Below are 14371 nucleotides of genomic sequence, written 5' to 3' on the forward strand. Positions count from 1 at the left end.
CACTTTATCGTGCTAAATTAGGAAGGTAGCTAAACCTACTTGAGCGAAAAAGTCGCGGTCGAAAAAGTGGCACTTTTTTGAATGGTGCAGGGCCTAACTTCGAGCACTCGAGCCAGTGTCAAGACAGTAGTTCAATAATCAATGACTAAAGTTACGTGTAAATTAATTCGGGTCATAATCCTCATGAATTAGAGTCAAAATGTAGAGTGAACATGAACTTTTACTATATGCCAGTAAAACGGCAATTTTTGTGATTATTGATACTGTGTTACAAAATTTCCATTAGGTCTGTGTTACAAAATTTCCATTAAGTCTGCGTCCCAGGCAATACTATCAAAGCAAGCTGAATCCGCAAGTTACATCCCAAATAGCTAGCGACATAAACATATAACTAATTTGTTTGTTTATAATATAAAGACAAATCCTTTCTTTTGTCTAATTTGGTATTAGAGAATACGGCTATACATGTTGTGAGGAAATGCGGGAAGATAGTAGACCATCAACCGCACTCTTAAGCCGACTTGGCGTCAACGCCCGCGATGTACACAAGCAAGTCGACAACACGCGCAGAGTAGCCGTACTCGTTATCGTACCAGGAAACGAGCTTGACAAAGGTGTCGTTAAGAGGGATACCAGCCTTCGCATCGAAGATGGAGGAGTGGCTGTCGCCGACGAAGTCCTGGGAGACGACATCCTCCTCGGTGTAGCCCATGATGCCCTTATAGTCGGTCTCAGAGGCCTTCTTGATAACGGCCTTGATCTCATCGTACTTGGCGGGCTTCTCGAGACGAACGGTAAGATCGACGACGGAAACGTCTGTGGTGGGGACACGCATGGACATACCGGTAAGCTTGCCGTTGAGAGCAGGAATAACCTTGCCGACAGCCTTGGCGGCACCGGTCGAGGAAGGAATGATGTTGCCAGAGGCGGTACGGCCACCGCGCCAGTCCTTGTTGGAAGGACCGTCGACGGTCTTCTGGGTGGCGGTAATAGAGTGGACGGTAGTCATGAGACCCTCAACGATACCGAAGTTGTCATTGACAATCTTGGCGAGAGGAGCAAGACAGTTGGTGGTGCAGGAAGCGTTCGAGACGACAGTGTACTCGGGCTTGTAGGCGTCAAGGTTAACACCGCAGACGAACATAGGCGCATCGGCAGAAGGAGCAGAGATGACGACCTTCTTGGCACCGCCGGTCAAGTGAGCCTTAGCCTTGTCGGTAGTGGTGAAGACACCAGTGGACTCGACGACGTAGTCAGCCTATACAGATTAGTAGTGTCTCTACAAGGGTAGGCAGCCGAATACATACGCCGACAGAGGCCCAGGGAATAGCAGACGGGTCACGCTCGCCGAAGACCTTGATGTCCTTGCCGTTAATGACCAAAGCGCCGTCCTTATAGGAAACCTCGCCCTTGAAACTAAAGCATCATTAGATTCTGAACAAAGGAGGAGTAGGCAAAGATCGGTCTGGAACCAGAGCAGCGTGACGATCACAGAGAGCGATTGCCATGGTGATGACGTTGCAATTGACGGTAGCGCATGAGCGCGAATTCACGTCTACGCTAGCGTCTGTCACAATCAGGCGACACCCAATCACCGACACACGCGTGTGTTTTGGCTGTGTCAACGCGTCCGATCATTGACTCAATCTGATCCGAGGCTCAAAAGATCTTAATTTAAACGAGAAATGACCTGAACTTACCGACCGTGGGTAGAGTCGTACTTGAACATGTACGCGGCGTACTCAGCATCAATGAAGGGATCGTTAAAGGCAACGACCTCGACATCATCGCGGAGGAGGGCGTTTCTGAAGACCTGGATAGACCAAGATGTGAGCACTGAACATTCGAGGGCTTAATTGAATCGAGAAGGTTCGATTTGACACAAGGAAGGAAGAGAAACTTACGATACGGCCAATTCTGCCGAAACCGTTGATTCCAACTTTGACAGCCATTGCGAATGTGGATTAGATAGTAGGATAAATAACTTTGATCTGGGAAGGGCGGAGAATACTGTTAATATGTCTGAGGCGAAGGGAGAAAACTGAAATTGTCGGGGCGGCAGTTCGGATTATTATAAGCTGCAGGTGAGTTGGTGGGTAGGGAGCGCGTGCTGGAGAGTACTGTGGTACCGATGGCAGCATCGAGAACCACAGGGCCGAGCCATTATTATTCGCACCGCTTCCAGCGTACTGCGTACATAGCATCATTGCCCTAACAAGCCTCCGCCGCTCACTTCCCAATGGCAGCTGTTTCCAGACGTCACCATTTCTTTTAATTCTGTCTCTGGTCGTGATGCCTGGACGCAGTAGCTTTTGTCCGACTATGCTGTTGCCCTATCTTCCAGCCATGACTGCCGAGGTCTAGCAGATAGACAAGCTGAGGGTACCCAGCAAGGTGATAAACCACGCACCGCCACAGCTATGCGCCGCCAGCGCCACACCGCCAGCCACGGGTGACGTTCGTCTGGCGCGCCCCAGCATCCGGGACTGTGATTGGCCCGCAGCCCTGTTATGACGCACAGAGCACGCCAGCTAATTACTACGCAAGCAGACCGCCAGAGAAAAATTTGCTGCGCGGATCAAATGATGAGCGTTTCACAGGTGTAAGGCTCACGATGGGGCGCCGGTTTTGCCAGTGGCACATATGCCGCAGACAATAATTATTCAGCATCAGCAACGCCATCGTCATAATTGGTCCCGATGGAGCCGGATCTACTGCGACGGTTGATTTGGACATTTCATATATCAGCACATTACGAGCAGCCAGTCGACAGCATTCACGACATGTTGTAGTAGCACACTAACACGTGAGATAAGCGATGAACGCAGGATGCAGTACAGCTGCAGGCTGGTTGTGGGTATTAGATAGTGTGCAAGAACGGACAGCCCGTAATTTTATTGGGGTTCGTACGTAGCAGGCGCGACCGCTTCAGTAGATTAGGTGAGCATGCATGCCTCATCCGACTGTCGCCGCCCGTGGAACCGACTCGAGTAAGCCATTAGATCAACCCAGTCGAGTACAGAGCGAAGCAGTCTCATTTCTGGCACAGGGGCTGGTACCGTGGGCAGGTATCATTAGGGTTCATTATGGAGAGGGGAGGAAAGGGGTTTGCGGTGTCAGCACGACGGGGCTCGTGGCCGCACTCAGGGGCTGGGGGAAGCGCGGGACCCTGCGATACATTCTAGACAGCGATCGTGATCGCGAAAAACAGGGCCGCCGAGGACAGAAACCGGGGCAGATGGCGTCAGGGGCGACAGCGCGGCGTAGCGATGATCACACGAGCAGAATGCGGGGGGAGGCACGCGCCTTTTGCTTTCTTCTTCGTGGCCATGCGGGACATCTCGGGCTCTCTGCCGGGTCCTGGCATACAGCCGACAGGCGCCTGCGCCAGCGTTCCGACAGCCGTCGCCCGCCTTCCGAATCCCGAGCCGCACGTCCGTCTGCAGATCTTGTTATTGTCTGTAATTGCAATAATGCCAAAGTGTCGTGTAACAGGCGTGCTCTCCTCTTCCGGCTTCTTTCGTAGCAGCTTCCGGATCCTCCCGATGTCATGTTTTATTGAGTCGAGCCGTTGTACCACCTCCTCGTCCGTCTTCCGGCTTGCGGCTCTTCTCGGTACGCAACCAAGTCGGCATTCTTCCATCATCGCCATCGCATCAGCCACAGGTACCGCCGTAATTTCGCTACCATCTTCACACTCGGAGTAGACGCAGCTTGTATATTACTTCAGCCATCGTATGCTCAACTTTGTGTTATCCTGGAAATCTATCTTCGCTGCAGACTGGTCCTTTTTGAACAACTGATACGCCTGTTCTTTGTATAACCACCGTTGTAATAGGTATCAATCTGTTCCTGAATTTGCACGTAACAATTCCACCCATCAATGACCATTTCGCTGACTATTGCTTGGATCCTATCTCGATGGATTTAGTTGATCACTTGGGAATCAGTTCAGGAATTTGGCACTGGTGACGAGCTACAAGCCATTTGGCAGGCACAAAGGTAATCAATACTGGGCATATTGCCAATGGCCGGACGCTGATAGTAATTTAATACCTCAGTGGATTGGTAAATATATATATACTCGGTTTACCTTACCAGAATGCCATCGGCGGACTTGGAAGGCTCTCTGTGTCACCTTACACCCTAACCCGCAGAGTCTAGCAACTCACTCCGTCAGTAACTTCTATTAAAGAAAACTAAACATTACGAAAGAAATAGTAAACCTGACATTATTGCCATGCGGCTCCATGTTCTCTGGTACGGACCTTCCACGCCTGATATCGATGTTGAAATGATATAGCGTTCACTTGTACTTTCCACTCGGGTTAGGGCAACGTGGGCAACAAACTTCGCAGACGTGCGAAATACCGACGAGATCGAATACGCTTCAAACCCCGTTGATCCATTTGTGTTGCAGAACATTCCATAGAAGTAGCAAAGTTCTAGCCAGATTACCGATTTCGATTATCGGCCCGCGAGCTGCGATCTACGCGATACGATGGCGGCCCCGGAAATTGTAACGCTCGAGTTGCCAGAGGAAGAGACTGAGGTAACGTACCATTTTGCCGAATTTGTCGTTCGATCCTATATTTTATCGTTACCATGGCTTGACCCATCGTATATTGTGGATACAGAGATTGATGTGGGATGAGCAGAATTTCGGGTTTATGGCACTTGGCAAAGACGCGATTTTGACAGTTGAGAATGCGATTGAGAATCCTGCTAGTTCATCGACTTTACTAAGCATCGCTAACGGGAAGGGATTATTTGCTATTGCAACTACGGGAGGTAATCACTTCTTTCAACAGTAGTCGGTTCGAAACTTGCAGATGCTAATCCTCAGCAGGCTTCATCGTGGGTTCAACATCTACACTCCGCCAGAAATTTTCCGACACAGACAAAACCCTGCGGGGTTCCGTGCACCGCGTTCCCGAGCCCCTGCAATTCTTGACCTTCACATCCGATGAGCAGCATCTCATTGTCGTTGGCCAGGCTGGCGGCACGGCGTGGTATTTTGTCAACGATTTGAAGCAAGAAGGCGCAAAACCGCGGGGATTCTTCAGGAGGGGCCCGCTACTGGATATTAAATGCAACCCGAGGAATGGCAAGAGCGCCGCCGTGTTGGCTAGTAATCGGACGGTGTATCATATCGATTTACCGAGTAGCGCGTTAACCAGGTTGTCGAATGGCCAAGCGACGTCTTGTGAGTTGATTCGAGAGTATAATAGTGAGGGCCTTAACGATTACTGATATTTGCGTTAGTTGATTGGGCGTCAAACGGGAAGCAGCTTATTGTCGGTAACACCGACGGTGTCTTGATCCAGTACACTATCGCCGGTGAGGCCGTCGCGCGGGTCCTCCCTCCTCCTGATGTAGAGGACAAGTTTGGTATGCAAGCTGCTCATGTTCGAGTGACGTCTAGTACTAACAGTTGTTGACAGTCATCTTCGTCTTATGGATCGAACCCCATAGATTTCTAGTCATATACTCCAAACCGCCGGCCCCAAAAGTCCACGACTACGAATTATTCGTCGTCACTCAAGAGCCCAACAAATTCACATATTCCAAAATTTTCGACTCATGTCCGCCCTTCGGCCTCACATTCCGCGAAGGTTGGTGGTACTCCATCACTATCCGCAACTGGAACCGAGAAAAATTACCATTCTTGATACTTTTAGCATCCACGCCGTCAATTGACATTGCTCTCATGACAGAGAAACACACGTTTTATCTCCTCGACGATACTAAGCGCGCTAGTTTACCGTTTCACAATGATAAAGACACATCACCAGTCGGTATGGCGCTGGACCTCACAGCAACAGACCGCATCCTGAATCCCAAACCTGGCGTTGAAGACGCACCGGCATTGCCAGTCTTGTGGGTCTTGAATAACGTCGGTCAGTTGAAGGCGTGGAATGTGGTCTGGGGAGCTGGGGTGGCAGAGAATATTGCGGACGTGAACGATTTGTTGGAGCAGCATAAGCGGATTGTCGAGAGCGCGGCGGCTGCGCCGAGTTTGGCGCCGACGCTACCATCACCACCGCCGCCGTCTGCCGCGCCTGAGCCTGTCGATGCTGTCCCGGCTCCTACTCCTGCTCTTGCACCTGCTCCGGCGCCATACGCCGAGGCTGCTTCTGCAGACGCCGGGCAGGCGGTAATAGACGAACGAGTGACTATTGATACGACGACTGAGGAACCAGGGGATAAAGTCGTTGAAATGCCCGATGAAGCTCCAGAGCCGGTGCCAGAATCTATACGAGAGCCGGAAGCGCAGCCAGAGGCTGCGCCAGACGAGATCACTAAGCCAGAAGCGGAGTCCCCGACTGAGGCTACGGTAATCGAGAAGGCGACTGCACAGGACGATAATCACGATGAAGGATCGAAAAATGGACCTACACCGGATTCTAAAGCTATCGCTGAACCCGAAACCAAGAAAGATGGACCGACAGAATTAGAAGCAGCGACTGACAAGAATCAAGAGAAGCAACCGGCAACCAAGCCTTCAATGTCGCCTACCGCACAAGCATCGCAGCTTCCATCTCAACTCGCTGGCCCAAACATAGGGTCCTCAATACCATTGTTCGGGCAGAAATCCGCCACAGTATCAACTACGCCGCTACCGGCTCCAGTAACGTCCGCGCCTTCGATGTTCTCGCAATACGCTAATGCGCCGTCGCTGATGGAGGCAAGGACGGGAAGCGGTTCCCCTGCACTGTTTGCTGGGTTCGGTCAAACTCCAGGCCTGGCGTTTGGCGGCGGAATTGGACAACAGGCCCGTATCGCACCAGTAAGTATCCCACCCGTGACATCATCACCTGCACCATTCGGCGGCCCAGCATTTGGTCAATCCGGGCTATCTGGCCAGAGTCCATTCGGTGCATATGCGAATCGCCCTGCATTCTCATTTGGACAATCGTCATTCGGCCAACCGGCATTGCCCCAGGCTGCGATCAAACCACCTGGCTTCCCAGTTCCACCGGTGCCAACTTCCGGCGCATCACCGTTTGGACAATTCGCTAGCCAACATCAGGCTGGCGCGTCGCCATTCGGACAATTAGTTAATCCGCAACAGGCGGGATCCGCGTCATCATCGCCCTTCGGACAATTGGTGAACCAGCAGCAACCCTCCTCATTCACACAACTAGAAAACAAAGATTCGCAGCCGACAATCGTTCCTGCGGCGTCGGCAAAGACTGAACCGAAATCGACGGTGTCACAGAGTGCTACTGCATTTGGTGCTAGGTTAGGGCCCACGCGTGATGTCGCGCCCGAAGAGGAAATTGAGAGTGACTACGAGGATATTAGTGGTGAAGAAGGGTATGATGAGGATGGCGAGGAGTATGATTATGGAGATTATGACGAGAACGGCGAAGAATATGATGCGGAATATGACGAGGAAGGTGAAGAAGGCGAGGAGGGCTACGATGATGAGTACGAAAGTGAAGCCGACGACGATGATGGCGTCACGAATTTGCTGGCGCAGGCAACGGTCGAGGAAACGTATGCCGAGAAATCGGCCGCTCCGGAACGGACTCTTTCAACTGGTTCATTGCGCGCTGATGTGAAAGAATTCAAGTTACCTTCCCCGTCGACGAGTCCCTCCAAAGACCATGGATCAGCGACGATGGAACGAAGGTTGTCGTCAAAATCGTTAAGATTCGAGGCGCCGGAGTTTGTGTTTAAGTCTGGATTAGAGACAACGTCGCCCGCGTTTGGCTTTGCCAATATGCCAAGAGTTGCCACACCAAAAACGTCACATGCGATCCAGATTAGGTTCCCGTCCGCTGATGGGGAGGTTGCGACGAAGAAAGAGGACGTCAAACCAGTAACAGCACCGGCGAAGTCAACGGAAGAGCCGAAGAGTGTATTGTCACTTGCCACTGCTACGTCGTTAGTTCCACCCACCAAGGCGACTGTTCAAGAGTTGCCCGCGGCCAGTCGATTGTTCTCGATTGAGGCGAGTAAGAAAGGCGAAGAAAACGGCAATGAAAACCCTGCAGGATCATTCTCCTTCTCAGCATCAGAAGCTACCGCGGCGTCAAAGTCTGTTGAAAAAGTGGAAGAGTCAATAACAATGACGGCTGAAGAGGACAAGAAGCCAGACGGGCTTATTGCACCTGGTAACGATGAGCCGTTTACACAGGCTATTGCAAAAGCTGAAACACTTACGTCGGCTCCGGCGCCAACAGAGCAAGCGAAACCAGCTGCTTTGTCTGCTGCACCAATGACAGGGAGTGCAAAGCCCTCTACGCCGTTAATTGACGTCGAAATCAAAGCAGTTACATCCATGCCTCCGAAATCAACTGAGAAGAAGCCTGAGACCAATGTCGAGGTCTCAGAGGAGAAAGTGCAAACGGAGAAAGTCGAGGAAGATGAGACGATGGAAAGCGAGGATATTGATTATATATCTGAAGAAGCAGATGACTCCCTGCTGAACGTTGATGAGGCACCTGTTAATCTGAAGTTTTCGAACGTGCCGCCACCTGTGCCGGAATACTTGCAGATGTCCTCTGTGGAGGAATATCAAAGCAATGAGACGGTGTGTTTTGCGCCCTATCGTATTACTTTCTGAATGTATTCTAACGTACGCAAAATTAGGGTCTCGCAAAGGTTTTCGACCTGATTTATCATGAAACAGCCAATGAGTTAGACATTATTCGCAGAAACGTATCTCGGCTCTCAAAACTGCTCGAAGGTCATTCCGCGCAGCATTTGATGAGGCACAATAAGGAAGACCTTAATGAGCCTGATGAGTGGCGATTGGCAGAGGTTAGCAACATGACGACTATGATCGACGAACTGATGCATGAAGCTCGTAATATCACAGCTGAGAATTGCAGAAACGAAGCTGGCTTGCACGAGGTTGAGGCGGCGATTTTAAAACGTACGTTGCGCTTTCATTGGGTATATTTATAATTGTAAGGAAGATGCTAATTAGCGATAGTGGACTCAAAACTGACGACGGCTGGCGAAGTGCTCAAACAGCGCTCCGATCCTAAAATCGCCTCCCGTATGAAGACCCGCGCGCTGCCACCAGACGCGCTCGAATTGCAGCGCGAAATCCGCCAAAAGACGCAGGAAGTCAGCAGACACCTCGACGAGCTCGAACGAGAAAACACCCTCGTTAAATCTAAGCTCAGCGCGGCTGCCAACAATGGCAGTCTGGGTGCGGATATGTTTGGCACCGCGCCGTCAATTGATGGCGTGTACAAGTCGATTCAGCGGATAACGAGGTTTGCACAGCGGCGCGCGTTGGATGTGAGTAATCTCCAGAAGGCCGTTGGCGTTTTGCAGGACGAGAATAGTAATGCTGGATCCCCGCGCACGCCGGGGACACCGCTGGCAATATCTGGCTCTCCGTTGAATAAGGGAACGCCAGGGTCCATCGTATATGCGGGCACGCCAGCAAGGTCAGACAACGACTTTGGTGGCAGTCCGCAGAAGTTGAGTGTCGACGAGGAAACAGTGGACGAATTGATAGCGCGCAAGAAAATGAGGCGCAGGTTGAGGGAGTTCATGCTGCAACGCCCGGAGAGCGTCGTGTTTACCAATGAGAAGTAGGCGTTTTATTTGAAAAGATTTGTACATTAGTGTTGGCATTAGACGTTGATTATGCATTGTAATATAGTTTGAAGCATAGTTGGCTATCTGCCAAATTCATTGTGAAGTTTGAACTTTAAGATGTCAATATACAGCATTCTTGGGGAAACAGCCCTAGCCCACAGCGCGTGCCGCCTATAACATCAAGAAGGTCAATCTCGACCACAACTAGCAATCGATTCTTCACCTGCAAAGACAGAGCAGAATAACAGAAGTATGGATCCACAGTTCAGTTTTCTGACGGTCTTGGAATCAATTGATTACGACGGTGCAGAAGACGCCGTTGCGGTGGCACTGAAAGAGAGGGTGCTCCCGATTTTACAAGCCAACGCGACTGCGATTACAAATAGCAGTGAGGGATCGTTTAACCTTAATATCACTGGAGCTAGCGATGGGAGTGGCATGAGCGGCAGTAAAGATGGTGGAAAGGAGGGTAGTGCCGGTGGAAGTAGGGACACGGAGAAAGCGTTACTGCCGAAGTATATGATTTCGAAGAAGGATCAGGATGATATTCTCACGCGGACTGACCCGGCGAAGGTGTCGGCTCTATGGATTCTGGCACTGTATGGTGTTTTTTGTTTGATACGACTATGGTTGGCATGAGCTGCTAATGAAATGTTAGGACAGCGAAGTTCGGGAATCAGACGGCTGACGTTGCGCAGTTTTTCTCGAACGTGAATAGGTTGCTTGACAATATTTCCGGAGCGCAAGCGAAGTTGGTTCCGGAACATTGTGAGTGATGCGTTTAACCAATGATAAACGGATACATGTTGACTGGTTGTTGACTGGTCGTAGATCGTGCACTACTATATATGATCGCCGCCGCCTCTGATGCTATTGACAACGTGAGTTCTTTTCTCAGGCGATATGCATCGCGTTACATGGGTACGGATTGACTGATATGTCATAAAGCCAAATTTATTAATGCGGCCATTGCTTAACGCAGCACTATCGTTCTCGCCATCACACGACGTGCTCTCGCCTGCGCACGCACTGTTCCTGATTCAAGCCCTCAAGGCGAAGCAATACAAACTAGCTCTACAATTATTACAATATGACGTGGATAAGTTTGATTCGGCTGTGCGTATTATTTGTATGATTTTTATACGTCTTGTAGATACTAACCAGAGCTTAGTATGGACTGACATACCAAGATCACCTCCGGTTCCATTACTACGGAGCAATGGTTTTCATCGGCATGAAGCAGTACGAAAAAGCGATCGAATATCTCTCTATTGTCCTTTGCGCGCCGGGATTCCCCTGCTCCATGGTGCAAATCGAGGCGCTGAAAAAGACAATCTTATTACAATTAATTCTCTATGGAAAGGTAAACGTACAGCGATTTCTCGTTTCCGAGCCGTATTCTGACGTAGACGCAGCACGCCCTCAGACTGCCACGAATGGCAAACGACTTCACCTCACACAGCTACCGCGCCTTCGCCCGCGCCTACGATCACTTTGCGGTCGCATTTGAAAACGGCGACCCGACGGTTCTGAAACTCGTGTGGAATCAAATCAACAACATTTTCAGTGCGGATGGTAATTACGGATTGGCGTTGCATGCGTTGACCGCGTTTCGGAAACAGCGTATTCAGAAGCTGAAAAAGACGTTTGTTACGGTGTCGATGGAGTATATTGAGAGTAAAGATGTTGATATTCTTGAGAATGGCCCCAGTACGAAGGAGTTTGTCCTTGCGATGGTATAGTCTATTTGTCATGTTGAAATAGGATATTACTGAAAACAGTTTGTAGATCCAGGACGGTGATCTCAGGGCCAAAATATCGCAGAAATCGAGCACATCGCCGATCATTGTCGTGTTCCAAGAGGGGTCAATCACAAGTTCGCATCTCGACGAGCTCGAAGCGAAACTAGATTCCGTGCGACAATTGAACGAGAAGATTGCCGTCGCGGATCGCGAGGTTGGACAGTCACGGGAGTATTTGAGCCGGAAATTGCAGAGCGCGAGTGCGCCGGGCGGATTCCTTAGCCGTGGAGGTGGTTTGGAGGACTTGGAAGGGTACGACGACTCGATGAGTATGATGGAGTTATGAACATGCATTGTTGGTGAAGTGTGTATTTATAGAGTGCGGATAGAGCTTATCTGCGATGCGTAAATATAACTTGCATTTGAAATATTCTAGGTCATAGTTTATTTCAATCGGGATAACCATATGCTATGTACAAGACCACTATATATATACAATAACCCAACTTGTCGCAGTTCTCTTCTCTGATAAGGTCGTCAGCTCTTACTCTCTGGCGAGTCAGTACTCGAGTTTCTCTTGTCATCCGGTAACCCCAGATTAACCCAATTGTCCTTCAACATCAGTCCCCTGCAACGCATCGTTAGCCACCATCTTCCTCCCCTTGACATTAAAAAAAAAAGGAAGTGCGTACCGCTCCATTCGACAATTCAAGTACTCCTTCGCAAGAAGCCTGCAATCGGCAGGTACTCGCTCCCTTGAGCGCGAAGATCTTAAGCAGTCGAGATATATTTGCATCTGAATTTTGCACTCGCCGTCGTGGTCTAGTGGGAACGAACCGCGGTCTGGTGGTGTTGGCTTGAACACTTTTGTGTCTGTTAAATATTGGCTCCTTCGTTAGTATTCTATTAGAGTAAGATGAACACGAACAACAAGGAATTGAGGAGTGGGTAAAATGCGGAGAGATTTGGGCCTGAGGAAAGAACGATGTACATACTTCCTGATGCACCTCCGAAACTCATTATTATTGTCGCGTGCTAATCAGTTATTTGTGGATTGGCCGTCGATCCGGCGATTGATCCAACTGATCCAACTGATTCGACGCCGATCGGCGTTGTTTATTTTAGAATTGTAATAGGAGAGCTATGGTGGTCGGGCTCGAGCTGTTTTCTGTCGGACTGAAACCGCAACTCCCAACTCCCAACTCCCAACTCACCGTCGAGCTGGTGAACCAGAACTTCCTAACGATGAAAATGCATAATTGTTGCGGTCGGGCGTGACTAAAAGATAAAAAATGTATACGAGAACTTTTATTGCTACATCACTGCTCTAACTAAACATACAATAATTCATCATAAGCGAGTGCTACATTAATTGGATCAAAAGATCATACTACAATGACAAAAAAGCGCAAACAGAACTGACAAGCAAACCAACGACTAGACGTGGACATGCCGCTCCAGCCTCCAGACCGCTGCATATTGTTACGCTCGCCTATTCATACACAAATCATGCTTGCCTTGCCGTTCCACTTAAAGTCCGTCCCTCGAAATCCGTCGCCGTGATTACCGCTTTATAACCGTACTCGATCGACGTTCGCTCGACATTTGTTTCTTACAATTCGCGAAACCGAGACTAGATTAGAGCTATGTTTGATTAAGTTCAACAATAAAACACAATAACTTTCCGAAAAAATATAAACGAGAAGAACTATTCAAAGATTGGACACAGAGGAAATTGAAAGGAATACGTAATTGGCGACACAGGTATTCGCAGTTTAATCCTCAACGACGTCGCCGTCCTGGTCATCGTACGATCTTTCTTTGCCCACTCGTCTCATTAGTTTAACATTCACACCATTACAGTCGTAATCACGAACTAGAACAAATACGCACCAGAGCGCTCGTCATTCTTACTACCGTTGGAAGGATACGGGCTTCGCTCGCGCTCGCGGCTTCTGTCACGCTCATCCTCACGGGCGTCTCGTTCATCCAGTCTGCCAGCGTCGTTGTTCTCACCTCCATCGCGGTCCCGACGATCGCGCGGGCTGAGCGAGCGCGCGTGTTTGGAGACTGGCGAGCGGGAGTAATCGCGTCCGCGTCTAGGAGGCGGGGAGGGTGAGGTGCGGCGGCGGCGCGGTCGTTCCTCGTATCGCCAGGACGAGGAAGGAGAGTTTCTGGCCCACTGTGTTCGTTAGCATTGTGCCAAACGACAAACGAAAATCGAAGCTAAATCCACTAACTTCAATGTTCAAGATGTCCCCGGAGCGGATACGACGGTGGTGCAAGTCATAGTAAGCATCCTCAGCATCTCTGCGATCTTCGTACTCCACAAACGCGAATCTAATCCCGTCAGCATCGCCTCCGCGATGAAGTTCCATCAAGGAATACGTACGCTCTAGAAGAAGGGTTTCTGGGAGCAGGTATGTCACAACGAACAAGGCGACCGAACCTGATACTAGTGTTAATACGATTGCTTTGAATAACACTCCTGACCACATATCCCGTAATACGTCTATCAAATTCTTTTCTTTGTATAGTAACACAAATCAAGAAGGTTAGAGAAACCACCACCAATAAGTACTCAAACCTCGGATGATCACGATAAAAAAGTCGCGGAACACCCATTTATTCCTTCCGAACTTCTCGCGAACGAACGACGACGACGACATGTGACGACGAAATGTTGGCGACATCGAGGAGGAACGAGGATATTTGGCGGCGAAAGGAATTGACGATTACGGGGATGTGAGTAGAGAGGGAGGGTAGAAATGGAGGGTGTACCTTTCGAACTCGTGCGCAAGGTCACGGGCACGGATGCTGCTTGCAAAACCTGTGAGAGTGTCAGTCAACGCAAAGAGAGAACCAAAAGTTAGCGTACCGGTGACGTAGAGCGTTGAGCGGGACGACATTACTGATTGTTGATTGTTGTTGCAAGATAATTGGAGATAATAAAGATCGAAAGTAGAAGAATCCGGGAGCCGTGGCTGCCGGCCGGAGGCAAAATCGGACAAGCCACCGAAGCCCTAAGTTGATGAACTTGCAAAACCCTAAATTCAGATTTT

General features: G+C 49.8%; 5 protein-coding genes across 5 annotated transcripts; 2 read left to right on the forward strand and 3 right to left on the reverse strand.

Moving 5' to 3' along the window:
- Positions 1-222: 222 nt before the first annotated feature.
- On the reverse strand, positions 223-2115 carry V1508DRAFT_426233 (uncharacterized protein). Its single transcript, XM_066941538.1, has 4 exons — positions 1905-2115; positions 1701-1813; positions 1308-1416; positions 223-1258 (listed from the first exon to the last, which is right to left on the reverse strand). Exons 1-4 carry the CDS (start codon positions 1950-1952, stop codon positions 512-514), a joined length of 1017 nt encoding a protein of 338 aa, XP_066792916.1. The 5' UTR covers positions 1953-2115; the 3' UTR covers positions 223-511.
- Positions 2116-4501: 2386 nt separating this feature from the next.
- On the forward strand, positions 4502-9564 carry V1508DRAFT_400298 (uncharacterized protein; the record flags this gene model as incomplete). The annotated part of the gene is made up of 7 exons (XM_066938320.1): positions 4502-4552; positions 4659-4791; positions 4850-5206; positions 5266-5391; positions 5445-8542; positions 8602-8887; positions 8948-9564. The coding sequence occupies 7 exons, from the start codon at positions 4502-4504 to the stop codon at positions 9562-9564; spliced, it is 4668 nt and encodes a 1555-aa protein (XP_066792917.1).
- Positions 9565-9917: 353 nt separating this feature from the next.
- V1508DRAFT_295926 (uncharacterized protein) lies at positions 9918-11781 on the forward strand. The gene is made up of 7 exons (XM_066936578.1): positions 9918-10166; positions 10266-10335; positions 10399-10448; positions 10516-10683; positions 10739-10930; positions 10983-11303; positions 11356-11781. The coding sequence occupies exons 1-7, from the start codon at positions 10152-10154 to the stop codon at positions 11653-11655; spliced, it is 1116 nt and encodes a 371-aa protein (XP_066792918.1). The 5' UTR covers positions 9918-10151; the 3' UTR covers positions 11656-11781.
- Positions 11680-12498, reverse strand: V1508DRAFT_426243 (cytochrome c oxidase assembly protein cox19). Its single transcript, XM_066941539.1, has 3 exons — positions 12305-12498; positions 12002-12182; positions 11680-11937 (listed from the first exon to the last, which is right to left on the reverse strand). Exons 1-3 carry the CDS (start codon positions 12327-12329, stop codon positions 11847-11849), a joined length of 297 nt encoding a protein of 98 aa, XP_066792919.1. The 5' UTR covers positions 12330-12498; the 3' UTR covers positions 11680-11846.
- A 97-nt stretch (positions 12499-12595) lies between these two features.
- Positions 12596-14290, reverse strand: V1508DRAFT_426247 (uncharacterized protein). Its single transcript, XM_066941540.1, has 6 exons — positions 14188-14290; positions 14091-14139; positions 13702-13758; positions 13550-13649; positions 13203-13491; positions 12596-13137 (listed from the first exon to the last, which is right to left on the reverse strand). The coding sequence occupies exons 1-6, from the start codon at positions 14216-14218 to the stop codon at positions 13085-13087; spliced, it is 579 nt and encodes a 192-aa protein (XP_066792920.1). The 5' UTR covers positions 14219-14290; the 3' UTR covers positions 12596-13084.
- Positions 14291-14371: the final 81 nt, after the last annotated feature.

The sequence above is a fragment of the Lipomyces doorenjongii genome (assembly GCF_038497915.1).
Source record: "Lipomyces doorenjongii strain NRRL Y-27504 unplaced genomic scaffold V1508scaffold_94, whole genome shotgun sequence".
In the NCBI taxonomy this organism is placed as follows: Eukaryota; Fungi; Ascomycota; class Lipomycetes; order Lipomycetales; family Lipomycetaceae; genus Lipomyces; species Lipomyces doorenjongii.

Excerpts from the sequence above, each read along its gene's own strand:
- V1508DRAFT_426233 (XM_066941538.1), bottom strand. The coding sequence starts at position 1,952 with ATGGCTGTCAAAGTTGGAATCAACGGTTTCGGCAGAATTGGCCGTATC. Across the intron at positions 1,417-1,700 it reads TACGACTCTACCCACGGTCG|TTTCAAGGGCGAGGTTTCCT; the intron begins GTAAGTTCAGGT and ends ATGATGCTTTAG. Across the intron at positions 1,259-1,307 it reads TTCCCTGGGCCTCTGTCGGC|GCTGACTACGTCGTCGAGTC; the intron begins GTATGTATTCGG and ends TAATCTGTATAG.
- V1508DRAFT_295926 (XM_066936578.1), top strand. Across the intron at positions 10,449-10,515 it reads CCTCTGATGCTATTGACAAC|CCAAATTTATTAATGCGGCC; the intron begins GTGAGTTCTTTT and ends TATGTCATAAAG. Across the intron at positions 10,684-10,738 it reads TGGATAAGTTTGATTCGGCT|TATGGACTGACATACCAAGA; the intron begins GTGCGTATTATT and ends ACCAGAGCTTAG.
- V1508DRAFT_426243 (XM_066941539.1), bottom strand. The coding sequence starts at position 12,329 with ATGAGTTTCGGAGGTGCATCAGGAA. Across the intron at positions 12,183-12,304 it reads TTTCGGAGGTGCATCAGGAA|ACACAAAAGTGTTCAAGCCA; the intron begins GTATGTACATCG and ends AATATTTAACAG. Across the intron at positions 11,938-12,001 it reads TTGAATTGTCGAATGGAGCG|GGGACTGATGTTGAAGGACA; the intron begins GTACGCACTTCC and ends GATGCGTTGCAG.
- V1508DRAFT_426247 (XM_066941540.1), bottom strand. The coding sequence starts at position 14,218 with ATGTCGTCCCGCTCAACGCTCTACGTCACCG. Across the intron at positions 14,140-14,187 it reads CTCAACGCTCTACGTCACCG|GTTTTGCAAGCAGCATCCGT; the intron begins GTACGCTAACTT and ends ACACTCTCACAG. Across the intron at positions 13,650-13,701 it reads AGAAACCCTTCTTCTAGAGC|ATTCGCGTTTGTGGAGTACG; the intron begins GTACGTATTCCT and ends TGACGGGATTAG.